Source organism: Microtus ochrogaster, chromosome 10, assembly GCF_000317375.1.
Source record: "Microtus ochrogaster isolate Prairie Vole_2 chromosome 10, MicOch1.0, whole genome shotgun sequence".
In the NCBI taxonomy this organism is placed as follows: domain Eukaryota; kingdom Metazoa; phylum Chordata; class Mammalia; order Rodentia; family Cricetidae; genus Microtus; species Microtus ochrogaster.
The window spans coordinates 73,913,935-73,935,057 of record NC_022016.1 but is presented as its reverse complement, the minus strand read 5'-3'; the positions used below and the strand labels follow the sequence as shown (position 1 = coordinate 73,935,057).

The following is a 21,123-nucleotide window of genomic DNA, read 5'->3' as shown; positions in this document are numbered from 1 at the left end:
AATTACTGCCCCCACTGCTTTTGGTGATGACTGTTACATCAGCAGTTGCAACCCCCTTGGTGGGAGGAGCATCGGATAATCCTTTTGTAAGTTGCCCAAGACCACTGGAAAACACAGATATTTACAATTCATAACAGTAGCAATATTAGTTATGGAGAATCAACAAAAATCAGTTTATGGTTAGAGGTCACCACAACATGAAGGCAGCGAACCACTGGAAATGCAAGTAAATCAAACTCTTTCTCCTTAAGTTGTTTGGGTCATGGTGTTTCATCACAGTAGTAGTAACCCTAATTAAGACTCTTCCCCCTTTGTTACAAGACTGAGAAATGAGTAAGACACCATGTGGTTGCACACTCATCCAAACGTTAGGTGCTGTTGAGGGCTGAAATGCGAAAGCTCTATTTTAATATAAACCTGGGCTTGGAATATCTTCACAGGTCTCCGTGCCAAACGCTTGGTTCTGTTGGAGAGGGCTTAGTAGGAGGCTTTTGGGTCATTGGAGACACACCTGTAAAGGGGACCGAGGGACACCCAACTCCCTCCTCTATTTTCGTTGCTCCCTGGTTTGTGACTGTTTTCTCTGCCACACCCACCCATTACGGTATGCTGTTCCACCACAGGCCCAGCTGACCATGGAGTGGAAGCTCTGTAAGGGGAGCTGAAACGAGCTTTTCCTCGTTAGCCCTCGACTAGCTCAGGCACTTCGTTACAGTGAAGGAAAGCTGACCAGCAGAAGGAAAGCTGAAGATGTAAAATACAGCCTGGAAAACTGGGGAAGGGGTTTCCTAAGGGAATGATGTTCACCCGCCGCACATGTTCTAGTAAAATGCCCATTGTCTGTACAGTTGTGCAAAACTTTTTTTTAAAAAAATATTTATTATGTATACAGTGTTCTATCTGCATGTATCCCTGCAGGCCAGAAGAGGGCACCAAATCTCATTACAGATGGTAGTGAGCCACCATGTGGTTGCTGGGAATTGAACTCAGGACCTCTGGAAGAGCAGGCAGAGCTCTTAACCACTGAGCCATCTTTCCAGCCCTGTGCAAAACTTTTATTGAGAGTTAAAACTTGAGTCTCCTGACTCTGGGCATTTAAGCCTCAGAGCTGTGGAGGCAGCTGGGGTGAGCCAAACTGCTCACACAATCGTTACAAATCCAGAGGGGCTCAATCGTAACAAAAGTGAGCAGTTCTCCGGTGATGCAGAGACCCCGCCCCTTTCCAGCTCGGGCTCTCCTACCCTTCTGGAATGTGCATCCAGACACTGGGGGGGGGAGGGAACAGCCAGAGAGGTTGTATTTCTGTTCCCGGTCACTGCAGAAAAATACTTAACCCCAAGGACACACCTGGCTGCAAGGAAGGCTGGTAGTGTGCCCAGGTGAGGGTGGCATTGTCTTCTGCTGGAGAGCCAGTGGGTTTCTCCAGCTTTTGGATGAGGAAGTCTACACAGGAGCAATTAGCTTGTCAAAATTAGTTGGTCATAACCAAGTGACAAGGCCAGGACAGTGGCCAGACCCCTGATGGCACGTCTGGTGCCCGAGGACAGTGCCCACCCGACCTGAGCTGCCATCCTCTCTCTTGCCACCATGTCTTCATTGGAATGACAGAAATGCATCTGCTCCCTGCTTCCCCCCATTCTTTCAGCTCATGTCTGTGAGTGTTCGTGTTCAGACAGGACATCAGAGCTGAGTGGCAACACCCACTGCTGAGTCCTGGTTTGACTCCACACTGTGGTCCTCTGAACAACAACAACAACAAAAAAAAATGACAAAGACTAGCTTCCAGGCCGTATTTTATTTTCACAGAAGCGGTGGCCCCACAGCCACAGGGACGTGTGTTCTGGAGAGTAGGCACAGCGCCCGAGGCTGCAAGAGCCTGACCAGAGGGAGTCATGCCTTCTCCTTGGTCCCTATGACCAAATTAAAAAAAAAAAAACAAAACAAAAACAAAAAACAAAAACACCCAAAAAAACCACACAGCACACACTGCCACAGCCACCCCTCCCCCTCTTCCCTTCCAGTAACAGCCAATTCAGCTTTCCAGCCAGGCGGTGGCTACAACTCTGACTTTCCAGAACACCTTCATGCAGCCAAGAAACCAGAGTCACGGAGGGGAGAGGCTTGCTCTGGCATCCCACATGTACTCTCCTGCAGTAGCGAGGTGACCACCAAGCCCCTGGATGGCTGGACAATGACAGGACTGGCTTGTGAGGAAAACCTGGGACCCATCTCACCACGCTTGGAAGACGACCGGCCACTTTTCAGGCAAGATATTACCGGAGCCAAACACTAACCTGAAGCTAATGTGATTCAAAATCCCTTCCCTTCCCAGGTCCTGGGGCGTGTCTGTGGTGGACTAGAATTTGGCTCTTCAGGGTGACACACGCTGCTGGCATCACTACCACAGTCCCAGTGGCTCTGGGATGGAGGCTCGAGCGGTGGAATGATGGTACTTCAGATATCACACTAACTAACCTAGCTCGCATCGACCATTCATCTGCAGCAAGCAGAGTCATCAGTCGGTGAGGATGAGGATGCACACGGACCACCAAGAGAGCCTGTGCCAAGAATGCACGCTGCACAGACAGCGAGGTGAAGACTACTTCCTTCACAGGCCAAGAGGATGCAGTGGTTCCTCCGCCTTCCAGCGGCCACAAGTGCTCCAGCCTTCACAGGACCACACTGGCACTGTGCAGTATGTCATGACAGCTCTCGGCAGCATCAGTGAGCATCCTTCAATTAAAGTATGACTCTTAAGGGTTCTGGCACGTGCCAGACAGATGAAAATGACGGGGGAGCTGGCTTGGGGGTGGGAGGAAGAACTCGAGATGATGGACAGTCTCTAACTGTCACCTGGATCGTTTATGTTCCCCCAGCTTCTAACACTAGGCTTTCTACTGTCTAACACAGAAAGGCTTCAGGAGCTCTGACATTTCAATGAGACTTGAGAAAACAGCAGCTTAGCGGGGACTGTGACCAGCTCAGCTCTTGAATTCTGGCTTCTCTTCCAGGACTTGATTCCCCCCCCCCCCCCAGGAGACTGTGGGTTTCAGCCAGGCCAGGCAGTTCTGAAGGTGGGGCTGTACAACCAACCACACTTCACTAACAAGGCAGAGGGGCCTTAGCGGCCCCTCCCTCTGGAACGGAAATGGAGCTAACTTTCTCTGAGCTTAGGATTTGTAAGGCACTGAAATTAACTAGAGCTGGGGGTGGGGGAACATAATGGGGGAAATGAGTAACCCTGGAAGCTTTCCTTCCAACCCCAGGGAGGGTCCTCACAGTAGCACAGGGCAGACACCCCTTTCTTACTCAGTGTGGGAACCACCCCTATGTGACACAGTCATGAGCATGTGCCCCCATTGTGACTCAGTGGATCTTAGAGGAGGTCTGGATGGAGGGTGTCAAGAAAGGAAAGCCCAGGAAGGCCAGGCTTCCCATCTTGAGATGTCTTTTTCCAGGAACAGTCCTGAGTGGGCCCAGTGAGATGGCTGGGGTGACCCTCGGGCCTGCGCGCCTGCGCACACAGGAAGAAGGGGCAGGATGGCCCAAAGATGGCAGAGAGAACTTTGGACTGGACCTGGCTTTGGCACAGCACATCCTGGGCCTGCCTGCCCATCATGTGGCCCCCCTGAGGTCCGGGGGAAGGAGGAACCTCCTTTGCCCCCATGAAGGGCTCTTGTGGCTGATGCAGGCAATGCAGGTGCAACCCCAGGGCACCCCCTTCATCATGCCAGCCAAACCTGTGCACAGGTGACTCGTGGGGAGCAGGAGTCAGGTGTGAGGTTGAATGGGAAGCCGTGGCCGTGGCTGCCACTAGTGAAGCTCTTCCCACACAACCAGCCCTTTGTGTAGATGATGGCCCACAGGTAGGAATTTTTACCTCCTTTCGCAGATGAACAAGGGGCACAGAGGGGCCAAGTGACCAGCCCAGAGTCAGAGTCGCACAGCTAATCTGGGAGCGGGATTTAGGACTGTGTGACTCCAGATCCCGTGCGCTTCCTTCCTTCCACTTGCCTGCGCTGCCCTGGAGATTTCTGGAGGGGTTTCTTTCTGAAATCTGGGAAAGCAGAGACGCTGGAGCGAGGGAGAACAAGTCCATTCCCATGCATCTGGCTCCCGAGGTGCCCCGCTCAGTGCCTTGCCGCCTTGCAGATCTTGTCGTACACCTCAGGGAAGGCATCCTGGCAGCCGAGCTGCTTGCGCAGCTTGTGGTACAAGGAGCCATCAAACATCTCCCAGAACTCCTCCCGGTTCATGTAGCAGTCGGCGTATAACATCTGGAACCTGTGTGGGAAGGAAGGGGTGAGGCTGTGAGGACGGGTAGGTAGGGTGAGAGGGTCCCTGTGCCCCAACACCCCAGGCCACTCACCCGTGCACACTTCGCACAAACTTCTCCAGCTGCCTCATGCAGGACCTGGCCTCGAAGTGCTTCACACGTGGCTCCCCATACGCCCCAATGTCCACGTAGAGCTCAGCCTCATCTCCCTTGGGGTGCACTAGTCCTGGCTGGCTGGGCAGGATGAACGGGCACAGCCAGATGGGGTAGACCTGAGAGGCCAGGGAAGTGGGTTGGTCTCAGGTAGCAGACATAGGACTGGCCTGCCCACATCCCACCAAGGGAGACTTTGAGTTTGCAGCCCTCGCTAGAGGCTCCGGGCTGTTCCCTGCTTTGTTTTCCTCTCCACCCCTGCCAGATACTCCTACTCCACCTCATGGTGCCAGCAGCCCATCAGACCCTTCTTTCTTGCTGCCCTGGCTGAGTGGGCTAAGATCCTCATTTTATGGTTGGAGGAACTGAGGCCTGGAGGGCAGATACACAAAGTTGGGTGACATGGATCTGGAGAGGAGGTCTGGGTTCCATGGGAGAATGCCCCCCTGGCCAGCCGGCTTACGTGGATGTCGTTCTGGAAAGTGTGCAGGGCCTGAGCCATGCACTTCATGGGCACCAGCATGTCCTGCACCACGTGGTGCTGCTCGTACAGCTTGCGGAGAGTCTCGCCCTGGGTCAGCTTCAGAAGGGAGATCTTGGGGGGGACCATCCAGCCAAAGAGGTAGCGGAAGATGGGGTTGTTGCCAAAAGGGATGATATCCTAAAAGACAGAGAAGGGGGATGGGAACACGGAGCCACGGCCAGGTCCTCGATCCACCCGGGACAAATACTCCAGGGTGTGAGGCCCTCCTTAAAAGGTAGGATGGCCTTTACCAGACAGAGCTGGGTTTGATCCCCATCTCGCACATTTACCAACTATGACAGCCTTTGGCTAGTTACAGAACTTCTCTGAGCTCAGCTTATCTGGGAAAAATGACGTGCGAGGCCAACAGAGATACTGTGACCCCCGCCCCGCCCCCCCCCCCAACTAGGAACACAATGATAAGATGGCTACCATTCCTGTTCTTGAGATTAAGGTCAGAGTGAATCACATCCCATAAATACTTGCTAAATGAATGCTGTCCAGTGAGAAAAGGGATACGCAGAGAGCTTGAGCAATGTTTCTAAGGTCACGCAGCAGGAATGCACCAGGTGGGTGGCGTCAAGCTCCACAAGGAGTCTGTTGGATCGCACACAGCCAACCATTCATACACTTGCTTCCCTTGGTCTCCCTGGAGACCCTGATGAGCAGATGCTGTCTTTACCCTCACGCCCTGGGTGCTGTTGCTTCCCCAGCACACCCTTCGTTTAGAGGACTAGATCACAATGTTCCTCCCAGCTCTGACCTTGCCACCTTCCTAAGTCACCAGTGTGCAGAGAGTACCACAAGCCCTGGAGCATTCCAGACATGCTTCCTGTCCTGAGATCCTCTCTTGGGAACGGAGGGTACAGGACAGAACTGGGACACAGAGTCAGAGGCAGCTCCCGAAGATCCCCTGGAACAGCAGCAGTATGTGCCAACTGCTAAAAGCCGGGTAGCAGCACTGAATATCACCCCTCCAGCCTTTCGCACAGACTGCCTACCCATGCCTCACTCTGTTGCCTGATGTGGAGCCATTTATTTAAGCGGGTCTACATTGATGAGCATTTAGATCATTCAAAGATTATCCGTGAGGCATCTCTGCCTATGTCTGCCCATCAATACGCACACTTGCTGTTAAGTTCCTGGACACGGGCAACTTAAATGCTGTGGGTCTCTTTAAGGGATCCTATTTCAGAAGCATGTACAGTCTTATACTCTGAAACTTGAGAACACTGCTCCTCGCACGCCCACCAGCAATGTGTGGTCACACTTCCAGACCCCTGCCGTTTCCCTGACAGGTGAGCACGGTGAGAAGCCTGCTGCTTTTAGCTCTCAGTGACACCATGTCCCCTTTCTCAGATCCACTGGTTTGTATCAGCCGACACTGTCCACCTCAAAAAGCAATGTTTAAACACGCTTCTTTCCCCTCTGCTACTGCCTTACAATCCGTCCTTTGTCCCCTTGGTGACCTGGGGTCCCCAAGGCCCTGGCTTCACTCTTGTCCTGTCCTGCCAATACACTGAGGCCACTCATCCCAGCAATCTCCCTCAAGCTCCTGCCACCTCCCTGTTGCCTGCATCCGGCCTGCTACTGGCCGCCTCTGCTTGGGTGGGCTGGCTGCAAGGCCACAGCGATGACCAAGGATCCCAGATCTCCTTTCTTACCATGTTACTCGCCCCCACAGGCTAACAACTGCTATGAAAATGGCCACGGAAGATGAGATAGATCTGGCCTATGACTTAATAGAAAGACGAAGGTCAAAAGAGGACGTTCATGTACCAAAAGCAAAATAGTGCTTGCACGCTTATATATGTACATAAATGCATGCCCGAGGAGGTGACATATAGGGGTCAGAGGACAGCTCTGGTGTTACCCTTGCTTTTTACCGTGTCCGAGATAAGGTCTCTTTGGTTGTTTGCTGCCCCGGGTATCAGGCCAGCTGTTTGGGAAGCTTCCACAGATTCTTCTGCTCCACCTCCCAATGGGAGCTCTGGGACTATAGATGTGGGTCATCATGCCTAGCTTTAAGTGGGTTCTGGGGATTCGAACTAGGGTCCTCACTCTTGAACAGCTAATGCTGTACTCATTGAACCATTATCTCTCTAGACCAAAGGCAGTGGGTGTCAACCCTCTCCCCCAGCTCAGACCAACCCCATTGTGCTAAGGATTGAACTTATAGCTTCATTTGTGCTAGGCAAGCTGCCTATCACTGAGCCCCAGCAAATGCTCTTATATTTAGAAGAATGGTAAAATCCATGCTAATAACTTAGAATGTTTTTTTTTTATTATGTAAATACTTATGACAGGACAAAGAAAAAGGCTTTATATTTTAGAAGCCCTTTAGATCTGTTCTGTGCATCGGGCCCCACAGGTTATCTAGTGAGCCCGGCCAGGCTGGTCCCCTGTGAGGGGTGGACTGACTCTCACCCAGAGTGTAGGTTCACCCGGTTGTTTTCAAAGATCCTTTTTCCTCCTGGGAGGAAGCTGAAGTAAAGGCAGCCAATGGAAGGGAAGGTGTATTGAAGGGAAAGCCTACGTCCTGAGATGTCCTGAGATTGTGTGGTGTGCGTTCCTTATCAGAAAGGTCTCTGCTTAGCTGGGGGCCCCACCAACTTCCCCAGGGACTCATGAAACTAGGCAGAAGGGAGAGGAAAGAGGCTGGTCTAGGGCCAGAGGTGTGGGTAAAGTCCATATCTCTAGGGGAACAACATTCTGCAGGCCAACTCTGCCTGGCGCTCCTGCGGGCCAGTTGAAGCCTTCCTGTGACTGACAGCTTGGCTTCTGCAGACGGCTGCCGCCCAGTGCTATTTCCCTTGAGCAAACAAACTCCAGGTAAGCAAACACAGGCTTAAAACACCTGTTCTTCCAGTTCCTTCCAGCAAAGGAAGGTGATTTAGGACAGTGTTTACCTAACAGAGCAACAACAGAGAGCAAGCTTCATTTTGAGCACAGACTGAACAGTTCAAGATCTATCTATCTCCTTTGGAGATGGAGCTCAGCGCCCCTCAGCTGGAGTGGGTCAAGGCCATGGTGCTATCAGTTGGGTGGTAGTGGCAGTGACTGTCAACTGTAACATGAAAGCTACACTGCAGAATATGCCCGAGTCTCTCTTGGGTGATTTTTGTGGGGGTTAGGCAGCTCAAGGAGCCCATATGGCCGTGAGTAAGGGTTTCTTCATCCATCACCCATGGCCTCACACTCATGGGTCCCCCTGGAGCCTGACCACTGCGGTCCCCTTACCCCACTTTCTAATTTTTTTTTTTAAAGAAAACAAACTTATCCATTTTCATTTTACATACAAATGCCAGTTCCCACTCCCTCCTCTCCTCCCATTCCCTTCACCTGCCCCCTCCATCTCCCACCTACTCCTCAGAGAGGGTAAGGCAATTGCTTTGTGGAAGGACCAAGGCCCTCCCTACTATATTTAGGCTGAGCAAGGTATCCATTCAAAGAGAATGGGTTCCCAGAAAGTCAGTACAAGCAGTAGGGATAGATCCTGGAACCACTGCTAGTGGCCCCTCAGTCTGCCCCAGCCATATAACTGTCACCCACATTCAGAGGGACTAGTTTGGACCTATGTGGGTTCCCTCCCTTTCCAGGTGGAGTTGGTGGGCTCCCATTAGCTCAGGTAAGCTGTTTCAGTGGGTGTCCCCATTATGGTCTTGACCTCTTTGCTCATATTCTCATTCCTCCCACTCTTCAACTGGACTTGGGGAGCTCAGCCCAGTGTTCCGCTATGGCCCTCACCCCACCCCTCAATGAGGCCTGGACTGCTGCATCCGCTCATCCACATTCATGGCTACCCTCACCCCACACTCACGGCATCCCTCAATGAGGCCCAGACTACTGTGCATCTGCTCATCCCACACTCATGGCTACCCCTCACTGGGCCTGGCCAATCGCAATCCATCACCCCACATTCACTGAAGCCTGGGCCACTGTGTCCCCTCCCTGCGTTCTCATTCACCCTCATACACTGCACTTCTACTTCACGGAGCCTGGTCACTATCACCTTCATTTTCCCTCAGAGTTTGTGATTTTAATCCCCACACCTGTGATGTCTCCACACGTTGGTACCCCAGCTCCCCAGCCTGTTTGCCTGTTTCTCAGCAGTCTCATCTTCCACTGAGCTTGGCTATTGCTCTCATGTCGTATCTCGGAGCAGCTGACAACACTGTCACCATGGCAATCTAATCTCAGAGCCAAATCAGTCCCAGTGCATCTTTTCCCAGAGCCACCCATAGCACACTCACTCACCGTGGATGGGACCACTGCAGTGCCCTGGCGCAGCAGAACTAAGTTGCCGGGGTACAAAAGTATCATCCAGTCGGTCCCAGACAATCAGTGGTCTATCTTCACTTATTCCACATTTCCTACTGTCCAGGTGCCCCCAGAGGTGGCTCACTACTAACCTGGCATCCGCTGTCACAGTGTGAAAACCCACAGCCACATGCTGGCCTTGCCAGGAGTTCATCATGGTCCTGAGTCGCAGGAAGCTGAATCCCCTGGCCATCCCCAGGCAATGAACTTCCTATTCTGTAAGGAACAACTCACATGTCCCCCTCTCAAGTGGTCTGTCACCATGTCCCAGCTGAAATTTCTACTTCTGACTTCACTGAGACATTACAGACAACCAAAAGGGAACTCTCTCGACTTCCCACCTCCCAACTGTCTCCAACTTCCAGCAACTGTTCCCTCCCACACATGCTACCAGAGGAGGCCACTTTCTCAGCTGAGCCAGGGACTCATCCCACTCTCTAAACTGTCATTCTCCCCATCAGCCCCAGGACACATGACCATGATGTCACCTCTTCTAAAAACAGTCGCAGATTCTTTCTCAGTCCCACCCTCCTTCCACCATCTGTCCCGTGTCTATTTGCTTTAAGTAGCCGCTGAGATTGGTTTTCACGATCCCATTCTTTCAGACTCAGCCTTCTGGGTTTCACCTGCTAGTCAAAGCTGGTTCTACCCCTTTGTCTCACTTGGCACTCGACATTATCCTCAAGGTCCCCAGAGCTCTGGCTAAAGGACCTTCTCTTCTGCTGGTTCCTCTCCCTGGGGCTGTAGGAGACCCAGGACTGGGGTCTTTATGCACCTACTAGCATGGCTTTAAATAACATTTTTCAAAAAGAAAAAAAAATTCAGGGATGGGGAACATGTCTAAAAGCTCTGGGTTTGGGGGAGGGGGGCGATGTAGAAGACCGGGGTTGGTCTCACTGACATCAAGACCAGCATGGGCTATGTGAAACTTTATCTCAAACACAAAATAACCAAACAAAAACCCCCACAACCTCAGAAACATTTCCCCGCCACCAAGGTCCATATTTACACACATGGTCTTAACCTCGCTGAGGCCCCCTGGTCCTCACACACACGGTTGCCTGGTGAGCAACTCAAGATCCCATCTGTGTGCTCAAAAGCAGTAGCTTCCACAGATGTGGTCAATTCAGAACGTCCAGTGTCCTCTCCCATGCCTCCCCTGCTTCCCGTGGTAGTTAGGGGTCTCCAGCCTTGAGCTCAAGCCAATCTGTCTGGAAATCCTGCCTGAGTCCCTGAAGCTGCTCTTCGCCTCTGTCGCCTCCCAGGCAACAGACATGTTTCAACTCTTTTTCCACGATCGCTTAGCCCCCAACCTACCTCACGCTCCTTCCAGCTACCAAAGATTTCCTTTAAGATTAAAAATAAAAAAGTAGGACACATCGCCTTCCTGCTTAAAGTGCCCACTGGCCTCCTATCACACCTAGAAGAAGCATTAAGTTCTCACTTGACCTACAAGGAGCCACGTGACCCAGCCTCTGGCTGCTGGGTGACCTCATTCTGCACTCCCGGCTCTAACTCAGCAACCTTGCCGTGTTTCAGACATATGCAGCCTGCAGGGACAACAGGGCAGTGAGGTCCTGAGCGACTGCTACTGACCCCTGCCTTGCACAGGAGGTGCAAAAGGTTCAACCTAAATGAAGGTGCTTTAGCCTTGGAGGCAGAGCTCCTGGAGGCAGGCATGGATGGGGGGGGGTGGGGGGATGATGGTGAGCAAGGATCTTCCTGATCTCACATTTGTCAACAAATTCTTTTGTTTTTTGAGACAGAGTTTCTCTGTATAGCTGTGGAGCCTGTCCTGGAAATTGCTCTGTAGACCAGGCTGGCCTCAAACTCACAGAGATCCACCTGCCTCTGCCACCCAAGTGCTGGGATTAAAGGCGTGTGCCACCACCGCCCAGCTGTTAATAAACTCTTAAATAAGACACTGAACAAAATGGGTAAGTTAGACTTCATTGACATGAAAAACATTGTGTCAACAGACAATGTGAAAATTGTGAAAGCAACGTGCAGGACGGAGAAATAGTTGCAACTCGCATGTCTGCTATTGGTTTGGCATCCAGAGTGTGTGAGGAACACACACAACTCAACAACAAACACAAGCAGCCTAGGGAAAGATGGACAAGTGTCCAGTGAGATGGGTCAGTGGACAAAGGTGCAATGCCAACCGTGATGACCTGAGTTTGACCCCGGGGATCCACAAAGCCGAGGGAGAGCACAGGTTCTTGGAAGTTGTCCTCTGACCATCGTGACACGGGTCACACACGTGCGAACACACACACATGCACACACCAAAACAAATGAACGAACGGTCTACAATTAAACAAAAGAGCCCACAAATGGGCCACAAACACTTGACACACTGCTCAAGATCAAAGACTACTGTGACAGCACCGCCTTTCCGAGGATGGCCGTAATAACAACAATAGCTTACAGACCAGAAAATCAGTACTGGCTAGATCAACGGGGAACCTGGAACACTGCTAGGTGAAATGTGAACCGCACAACCACTGTGGGAAACACTCCGGCAGAACCTCTGCCAGTTCAACACAGAATTACCATAATTCAGCAATTCTACTTCTTACGTGTGCGATGAGTGTGCCCCCCCAAAGAACGAGAAAACTGTTTACTTGCTCTTGTAAGAGAACACCTGGGACCCTATCGAGGTGGCAGCTACCCAGCATCAGGAGTGTAACTGTGCTCCCCGAACTAGGCACCAGACCCCAGTTAATTCTCTTGGCCCATGCTGGCCATTCCTCTTCCCAGGGACTCTCCTGGAGGTTCTGAAAGATAAAGTGGGTCTGCCTGCCTTCCGCAAAGCATGGTCCCTTCTCTCGGTGTCAACTCTCATGGCAAGTGGCTGTACCCCACCCAAAACACAGTAACTGCTCCGCTGGGCCATTCACTTAACCCAGTGTGAATTGGGGCCCCAGTGTGAACGGCCTGCTGTCTCAGGGGAGCCAAGCCTCACCTGGAGCTCCCAGAAGATGCTGCGCGTGTGGCGGTGGTAGTAATGCCGCAGGGGAATGTACTCGAGGCCCTCCCGGTTCGTCTTCAGGTAATTCTCCACATGCTTGAAGAACCACGGCTTGTAGTAATTGCCGATGCTATTCAGCTGAAATGACAAGAGTGTATTTGTGATCGGGGAATACCAGACACCACAAGGGAGCCACCAGGGAGCAACAGAGATCCAGCCCTTTGTCAAAGCTCTGACATGTCAGCTGTGGCCTTGGAGAGCCTTCAAAGCCAGGCGGCTTGGGCACAGCAGGCCCTCTCCAGCAGAGAGCAGACACTCAGGGACCTTAGTGCCGAGCACAGGGCCGTGGAGCTGGCTCTGGCAGTCTAGGAAAGTGAGTGGCCCATCTTAGCCGGTGACCTGATTCAAACAGAAGTCAGTGTTCACGATGCCAGTGACACTTCAGAGCTCGGCGCAGGTTAGCTTCCTGCTGCCCTCACCGAGCCAGTGTGGATCACCCTCACTGTCGCCCACAGCTCCAGCTCCAGCCAACCTCGACACTTCTTGCCTGTTCCCAGACTTGGCTCCAGTCCTCTAGGTTCAGAACTTTCCCTATAGTCCCCATCTCCTGGAGGGAAGCTCAGGTTGCAAGCCTGGTCCCTGGTTCTGTGTCCTCCAATGATACCCTGAACTGTTGGCTTATAGCTCTCAGAGGTTCAGGCTTTGATCTGGCTGGCTCCAAGGTAACTTAGCTGCTCAGACCCCAGCTCCCTCTCCTCTGGAATGAACTCTGGGCAGGTTCTCTTGGGAAGACAGAACGTTCTAGAGCTGGAAGGCTGGGGCACATGTTGCCTGGCTATACTTGAGCTGTGTGAACTGGTACAGGCCACTCCCTTGATGTGGGATGTCCTTCTGTACAAGTGTGTTGCTTTTACTGGCCAATGAATAAAGCTGTTTCGGCCAATGGCTTAGCAGAGTACAGCCAAGTGGGAAATTTGAACAGAGATATAGAGAGAAAGTAGGCGGAGTCAAAGACGGCATGTAGCTGGCGAAGGAGAAGGACACCAGAACCTTACCAGCAGGCCACAGCCTTGTGGTGATACACAGATGAATAGAAATGGGTTAATTTGGGACTGGAGAGATGGCTCAGAGGTTAAGAGCGTTGCCTGCTCTTCCAAAGGTCCTGAGTTCAATTCCCAGCAACCACATGGTGGCTCACAACCATCTGTAATGAGGTCTGGTGCCCTCTTCTGGCCTGCAGAATTACAGACAGAATATTGTATACATAATAAATAAATATTTAAAAAAAAAAAAAAGAAATGGGTTAATTTACAATGTAAGAGTTAGCTAGGAATACGTCTAAGCTATTGGAGAAATAGTGTTGTAATTCATATAGTTTCTGTGTGATTATTTGGGTCTGGGTGGCCAGGAAAATAATGAGCACTCTCTGTTTACACTCCCTAACCCAGTTTCCTGCGTGTGTGAATTAACAATAAAAAAAATACATACATGTTTCAGGGCTTTATTTCTCTCTCAAACAAAACAACAACAAAACCAAAAACCAAATAAAATAAAACATAAAACAAAAACAACAAACAAAGCAGGCCATACCACACTGCACATACTGTGTGCCAATATGCTTTTCCCATGTGTAAACTAAGCTGATCCTTTAGCCTGCTTGGCTCACTTTCACTATGGCAAGATACTGGTACTGCTGACTGGAGTGGCTGTATAGGTCAAAACACACAACACAGGACACACCTAGCGTGGGCCTGGCCCACAGTGGGCCACAGCATCAGTTCCTTGCTCTGCCCCTGGCTTTCAGCCTCTCCCTCCTCAGTCAGCACCTGCCACCCTCTGGGTATCACCCTCATGTGGGGCCCTCTCTGTGACAGGCAGTTCTGTACAAGAGCCTGTTTGCCCAAGTTGGCTTCCCTGTGGGGAGTGAGGCCTCTGCTTGGTAACAGAAGGGAACCGAAACTCAGCAGCAGATGGAGCAATTTGATCTAAGGTAGCTGAGGCCAGGCCACTTGCCTGGCAGTGGCATTCACTGTGTAATTAAGTCGAAACTTGGGGTGCCTCGGTCCAAGGTCTTAGGGAAACACAGTGCCAGAGAAGTCCTGAAACGTTAAATAAGCCACCCTAACCACCACTCAGGACACATGGCACTTGGGAAGGCTAGGTAGCTGCAGATGCTCATTCTGGCCTTAACATATCCACAGAGAGCGGCTCCTGACTGGCTGTAAAGTGGATTATGCCTTCACAGGGAGCCTTATCCTGGATGGTGCCACCAGAGGGCCATCACAGTGCCTGGCTGGCTTCTAAACTGGGACATTTGGCCTATCTAACAGCATCCTGTTCCAGCTCAGCTAACATCTGTGTCCCGGTCTTGTTTGCTAGGACAAAAGGCAAGAATCTCTGGCCTCTGGGCTTTCCTGCCATTTGTCCTAGAAGGATCTTGGGGCCTTTGTTCCCTCCTCAGGAAACATAGGGACCGGATCAGCTGTCTAAACACCTTAAAAGCTGAACAATTCTTTTTTGTAATCATCACTTTGATGGCATCTAATCCATCAGACAATGGTCAAGTTATTTTCGCAGGTGAGTGGCTTCTCCCCTTGGCCCCTCCCCTCAGCTTTATGCTGTGAACAGCCTCTAAGGAGCCTCTAATGAAAAGCCCAGGAGAAGCTGGAACACCTTTGGGCCAGATTCCCCTGATAAGTGATTAGGGGTGGAGTGGGGGCCTCACAATGACGAGGCCTGAGGCCACGAAGAGCCAGAGGACTTCAGCTCCAAAGCTGCTGTTGCCACTAATGCTCTTGGATACCCTCCTCCAGATACGTGTCCACCAGGAATCAATGCTGTGGACACTGCTACACTCTAAAGCTGGGACTCAGGGACCCACATGAATCAGGAGCCATAGACCAGAATGCAAATCTGCTACGCTCACTGGACACCTCCAAGAGTCTCGGTCCCTCACTGGGCTTCATTTCCTAATATGGAGAATTATATGGAGAGAGAACTGTTCCACATGATTTGTGAGTCCTTTTCAATTATTACATTTAACTAATACCAGGGCCTCATACGTACCTACCACTGGGCTACATCTCTAGCTCTCCTTTCCAATTAAACAAAACAAAATTTATTTATTCATTTATGTATTAGTGTGTGTGTGTGTGTGTGTGTGTGTGAGAGAGAGAGAGAGAGAGAGAGAGAGAGAGAGAGAGAGAGAGAGAGAGAGAGGGGACAACTTGTGGGAGCTGGTTCTTTCCTCTTGCCATGGAGGTCGCAGGGATCTAACTTAGCCTTGGTGAGAAGTATCCATATCCACTGAGTCATTTTGAGGCCCCCAATTCTAAAACGTTTGAAGAGTGTAGGTACAGGTCAAGAGCCTTAAGAGGTGCCTATACTTTGACGTATACCAATTCTACTTTAAGATATTCTTCAAGGTCTCACTGCTCCACTAAGTAAATTAATAAAACATTTCCAACCACGGACAGTGGTTTTCATAAGCAACAGAGGGCGTTTGCTCAATGCACTCTTCTGAAGACATTAAAATCAACTAAAGCCGAAGAGCACAGGACAGCGCTTACCCACCAGACAAGGCAAATTTGGAGAGGCGATAGCAGATAAAGGTAGACAAACTAGAAAACTCTGCAAAGGTGTGTTCAACCGTGTCAAGTAACAAGAGAGCTACAAAATAAAGAGGCACTATTTTTAACCTTATCAGATTGGCAAAAATCAAAGTGTGATCCTCTCACTAAAGCTGGCAAGGAGATGGGGAAAGGCCTTTAGCCGCCTGCTGCTGGGTATGACTACCCCACTGAGGGCTGCAGGGTTTCATCCACCCCTATTTAGGGTGCTTACACCTTGGCTCAGGGTTCCATTTCATTCATAAAAACACTGGTGTGTAAGGACAAGAAAAGAGTCTTAAATCAGGACCAAGTACTTACATTCAAACAAATAGCTCGGAACAGGGTAAGAGCAGGACATACCTAACCACGTACGCTGAGCTATGCATGGCAGACTGTGGAAGTGGTTAGTTACCGTGTGTGTGTGTGTGTGTGTGTGTGTGTGTGTGTGTGTGTGAAGAAATGCACCTTAACTTTCTAACTTAAAAACTTGAAAAGGGTTTTACATATGCACGGTGTGTGTGTGTGGGGGGGGAACGACCAAATGAGGAACACCTAATTAGCTTTGGGTCATGTGTGTAGGTCTTTCACTTGTTCATAGCTCCAAGTCTCTTACAATGAGCACAAATCCTTTCTGAATGGAGAGAAAGAAATCCCTCTATTAAAAATTACTTGGTTGCCAGGGATGGTGGTACACATTTTTAATCCTGGCACTTGGGAGGCAGAGGCAGGAGGATCTTTGAGTTTGAGGCCAGTCTGGTCTACATAGAGTTCCATACCAGCCAGGGCTGGTTTGAAAACAAACAAACAGAAACAAAAACAACAAACATATTACATCATTGACTCACACCGATAATCTCAGAATTTACACACTCAAGAGACTGAGGCAAGAGGATGGCTATGAGTTGGAGCTTAGCCTACATTACACAGTGAGTTCCAGGACAGCCTGAGCTAGCATGGAACCCTGTCTGGAAATAAATAAAAATTAAAACATTACATACTTGTTATGTATAATTAAAATATGTTAATAAAACATTAAACATATGGTGAAAGCTGAGGGTGTGCCCATTTGGTTTGGAAGAGTTTCAAGGTAATTGCCCAATCCTGCCTCTGCCATCCTGTGGAAATTTAAATTAGCCCTTGGAGTATCAGTTTTCTCATCTAAGGCATGGGCTGTTGTTAGACATTAGGTTTTATCTACCATGAGGCGAGCACGTGACAGGGAGCTGGCAGGACTGGAGAAGACAGGACTCTTGTGGTCCCTAACACAGCTCTAAAGGAGCCTGATCCCAGCATCCTGGTGAACTGCCTGCCACAAGCAGTCAAGAAGAGGCCCGGTCCCAGCCACATATCTTTTCCTGGCCTACCTTGCTGGGTTCTACGTCATCCGTCATGACCCCTGTCATGATGACAGCTTCATCTAGGGAGTACAGCAATCCTTCCACGAAGTGGTTCTCTGGCCGCTGGGACTCGCGGGTGAATTTTTCACAGATGGTCTCCAGGCCCCGAACTGGCTGAAACTGCAGCTTGACGTATTTCTTGGCAGGAATGATACGGATCTCGGCAGCAACCAGGAAACCCAAGGTCCCACAGGACCAGGGCACAGCATAGAAAAGGTCTGAGTTTTCAGACTGTGAGACAGAATTGGCATGTGCTGAGAGCCTGACCTCTAGACATGGTCAATAAAGGAACATATAGGGCTTGGGCCAGATTCCTGCTATCTTGAGCAATGACATTATGATCCGTACTCAATTTTCCAGCCGCAGTTCCTACTTTATATTTAATCTCCTATTGCTCCCTGTATCGGGGATGCTCAGCTAAACAGCATCCACTACCTGCTACTGAAGCCTAGCCCCTGAACCACATACTACCCAGGAAGGTCATGACCAAAGACCCGACAGGGAGGACTAAAGGGGGGCCCTAGTGCAGGCTAAACGAGATAGATCCCACAGACGGACACTGCCTTGTCCACTGGCCACTCTAAGTTAGATTCTTTCCGTCTCCAAGAGCCTTTTCCCAAAAAACTCCAGCCTTGGGCTGGTTTACCAATAGGCCAGTGGTGTGCCAGCTCTACTAACCTGCATTGCCTTGGTGGCAAGCGGGACAGGGAGCAGTGGGCCAGGGGACAAGGAAGTTCTGTGGCAGGCAGCAAGATACTGTCAACCAATCCCTTTCCTGGGCCACTTGCTTATCTCACTGTCCAGGTCACCGCAGCACAAACTCCCTAAACAGCACCCCTGACTCCATGCCAGGAACCCCGACACCGCACCTTCCCCCTCCAGGTCACACAGCTGCCGATGGAGGAACCCGGCCTCAGAGAAGCCTTTGTCTCCTTCCCTGATGACCAGATAACAGGGTTCAGGTGAGAGTGCAGGAACCCCGACACCGCACCTTCCCCCTCCAGGTCACACAGCTGCCGATGGAGGAACCCGGCCTCAGAGAAGCCTTTGTCTCCTTCCCTGATGACCAGATAACAGGGTTCAGGTGAGAGTGCAGGAACCCCGACACCGCACCTTCCCCCTCCAGGTCACACAGCTGCCGATGGAGGAACCCGGCCTCAGAGAAGCCTTTGTCTCCTTCCCTGATGACCAGATAACAGGGTTCAGGTGAGAGTGCAGGAAGACCGGCCGAACCACTCACCGTGACGGATTTCTTGGCTGACTGTGGTTTATTAACCCCAGACCCAATCCCCCGAGCTAGTCGTCTTTCCTCGGGTTTTCTTCCGTGAGGCCAAAGCTTTAATGGCTCAGATGTACCCACCTCGAACCCGGTGACCCAGGTTTAAGTTCTAGCTGTGGAGGACTTCCTCTCTGTGTGACCTCGGGCAGGTCTTTAGCCTCTCTGTGCTTGAGCGTCCTATCTGACTCACGGCAATCATAGGATCCACTCACAGTTTGTTGGAGAAAATGAACCCCACAACATGTATACAGTATTCCCAACAGTACAGCCCAAGAGATGTATTTAGAACGGAACCCCCAGGACGGCCACCCGACCCCCATCTCTGAACTTACCGGCGTGCAGCGCACAAAGCTGCCGTCTGCGAGGATCAGCTCATATGCAGTGCAGATGTGCTGGAATAGGCCGTACTTGTGGGAGGAGGACTCGATGCCTGTGCCCATGATCAGGCCCCCTGCGGAGACGAGCGTGTCAGCAGGGGAAGCTGTGGTGTGCAGGGTGGAGCTGGCGGGAATGGAGCTACTCAATGAGGGTATTCCTTATCCATCGATTTGGACGGCAGGAGTGAGAAGGTCTCCGTGAGGGTCACCACCCTCACCTCTGGCCAGCCTCAGAGGTTAAAATAAATCTGTGTGTGCATCCACGTTAAGAGGAACTTTAATGAAAAGGGAGGTTACTGGGTGGCAAGGTGCTATGCGCTATGGGAGGGTGCTGCCCCTGGACAAAAGCTCTGGTGGTCACAGACCCTGCAGGGAGAGGAACCAAACTTACTCCAAGGGTGACACAGGCAGAATTGGAGCAATGGACAGTCATGAGGAGGCAGGCGGCATCAGATTACCTGAACTGCTCAGAAATGGAGTATGGGAAAGCTGTCACCGAGTAGATCTGCTATACGGAGGGGGGTTGATGCTCCTCCATTGTGACACTGAGACCACCCAGCCCACTGACCACGAACACGGAGCACTCACCCACGGTGAGGTCGTCGAGCTCAGGCAACACAGGCAGGGTCCAGCCAATGGAGTTCAGCAAAGCTGTCACCTGACCCATAGACACCAAGGGCTCCACTCGAACAATCTATAGATGGGGATGAGAGAGAGGCTGGGTGTGAGGGAGACGGCAAACCCAACAAGAATGCCTGCACGCAGAACAAGCATCTCAGCCTTTATGGCTCTTTCTAGAATACTAGACTGGCTTTAATTAACGGTGAATGACCTCTGGTTCGAGTCAGCAAGTGTCATCCTCTTGAAGATCTCACAACTACTGGGTGTGGTTGCACCCAGTGAGAATCCTAGCACTTGGGAAGCTGAGGCAGGAGAACTGCTTGCTACAAGTTGGAGGCCAGCTGGGGCTATATAGCAAAATCTTGTAAGAAAGCAGACAAAACAAATCCCAAACAAACAGAATAAATACAAGAAAAATTCAGTTACTTTTTTTCTAGATTATAGGAGAAATATTAATTTGGAAGTTACAGCAAGAAACAGCAATCATCCATACTATTAGTCACTTAGCAATGACAAGCACGAAGCTGATCTGTCTTGCTTTTCCATGTCTATGCTGCTCTTTTGTATGTTTTAATACAACATACATATACACAAGTACAAACCCACACATGCACATCTGTTTGACTACTAAAAATTTAGTCCTAGAGGGGGCTGGATAGATGGCTTAGCAGTTGGGAGAACTGGATGCTCTTCCAAAAGACCTGGGTTAGATTACCGGTACCCACATGGCAGCTCACAACCACCTGTGACTCCAGTTCAAAAGGACTTTAGCTAAGTGCTAGATTTTTCCATCATACAGAGACTAAACGAAAAATAATACAGCTAGCTCTCCCAGGACTTGATCATCATCTCAATTTTCTCAGGGTCCTCTAAAGATGCTATTGCCCCCAGTCAGCAGGAAGTAATTTTAAGAATATGATGCCCACATTCCCAAGAGATGTGTGTGTGTGTGTGTGGTTTCTGATTGTTCTATAGGTTATGAATGTTAGTCATTGTTTAGGGGGGGTTGGTTGCAAATTGTTACTTGTCATGGTAAGGGAGGAAATTAAGCAAGGGAGGTTGGATTCAAGGATCTCCTTCTGGAAATAAAAAGGGGGGGGCAGTTACAGAAAGGACATAAAAGGACAGATTACTGAGTCTAATTTAAACTAAAAAGCAACTATTAAATCTCAAATATTTTAAATTGGTATGGATTTTTATATACTGATACAAACTTAAGGTTATTTTTGTTAGAACATATTCTATATATGTTCCTATTCTTGTTTAAGGTATTATTGTATATTGATACAAATTTAAGGTTCTTTTTATTCTATTATATATAAGTTTCTACTCTTGTTTGAGGTATTATACCTATATAGCTCATTAAAAAATATAATGTATAATTAAGAAATTTGATTAGTATTTAGTCATCCATAAGAATCAAACTTGTAGTCATGCTAGGTATATTTTCAAGGTTAAATAAGAGACATATTTATTTTTAGGTAGGTGGGCAGTCTTCATATACTTCAGTGACTTATGAAATATGGCATTTAAGATGTTTTAATAAGCTAAGGCTTTTTCCTGACTATTAACCTTCATCAGGTGATGAAAGG

At 50.1% G+C, this 21,123-nt stretch overlaps 1 protein-coding gene across 1 annotated transcript in view; it reads right to left on the bottom strand.

Moving 5' to 3' along the window:
• Positions 1-1,779: 1,779 nt before the first annotated feature.
• Positions 1,780-21,123, bottom strand: part of Dhcr24 (24-dehydrocholesterol reductase) — a 29,609-nt gene continuing 10,265 nt past the window's right edge. The window contains exons 3-9 of the mRNA XM_005353502.3: positions 19,499-19,604; positions 18,866-18,984; positions 17,222-17,485; positions 12,241-12,384; positions 4,893-5,090; positions 4,370-4,548; positions 1,780-4,284 (exon numbers count right to left, since the gene is read on the bottom strand). Coding sequence (XP_005353559.1) covers positions 4,131-4,284; positions 4,370-4,548; positions 4,893-5,090; positions 12,241-12,384; positions 17,222-17,485; positions 18,866-18,984; positions 19,499-19,604 — 1,164 coding nt within the window. The 3' untranslated portion in view covers positions 1,780-4,130. The remainder of the gene's footprint in view (positions 4,285-4,369; positions 4,549-4,892; positions 5,091-12,240; positions 12,385-17,221; positions 17,486-18,865; positions 18,985-19,498; positions 19,605-21,123) is intronic.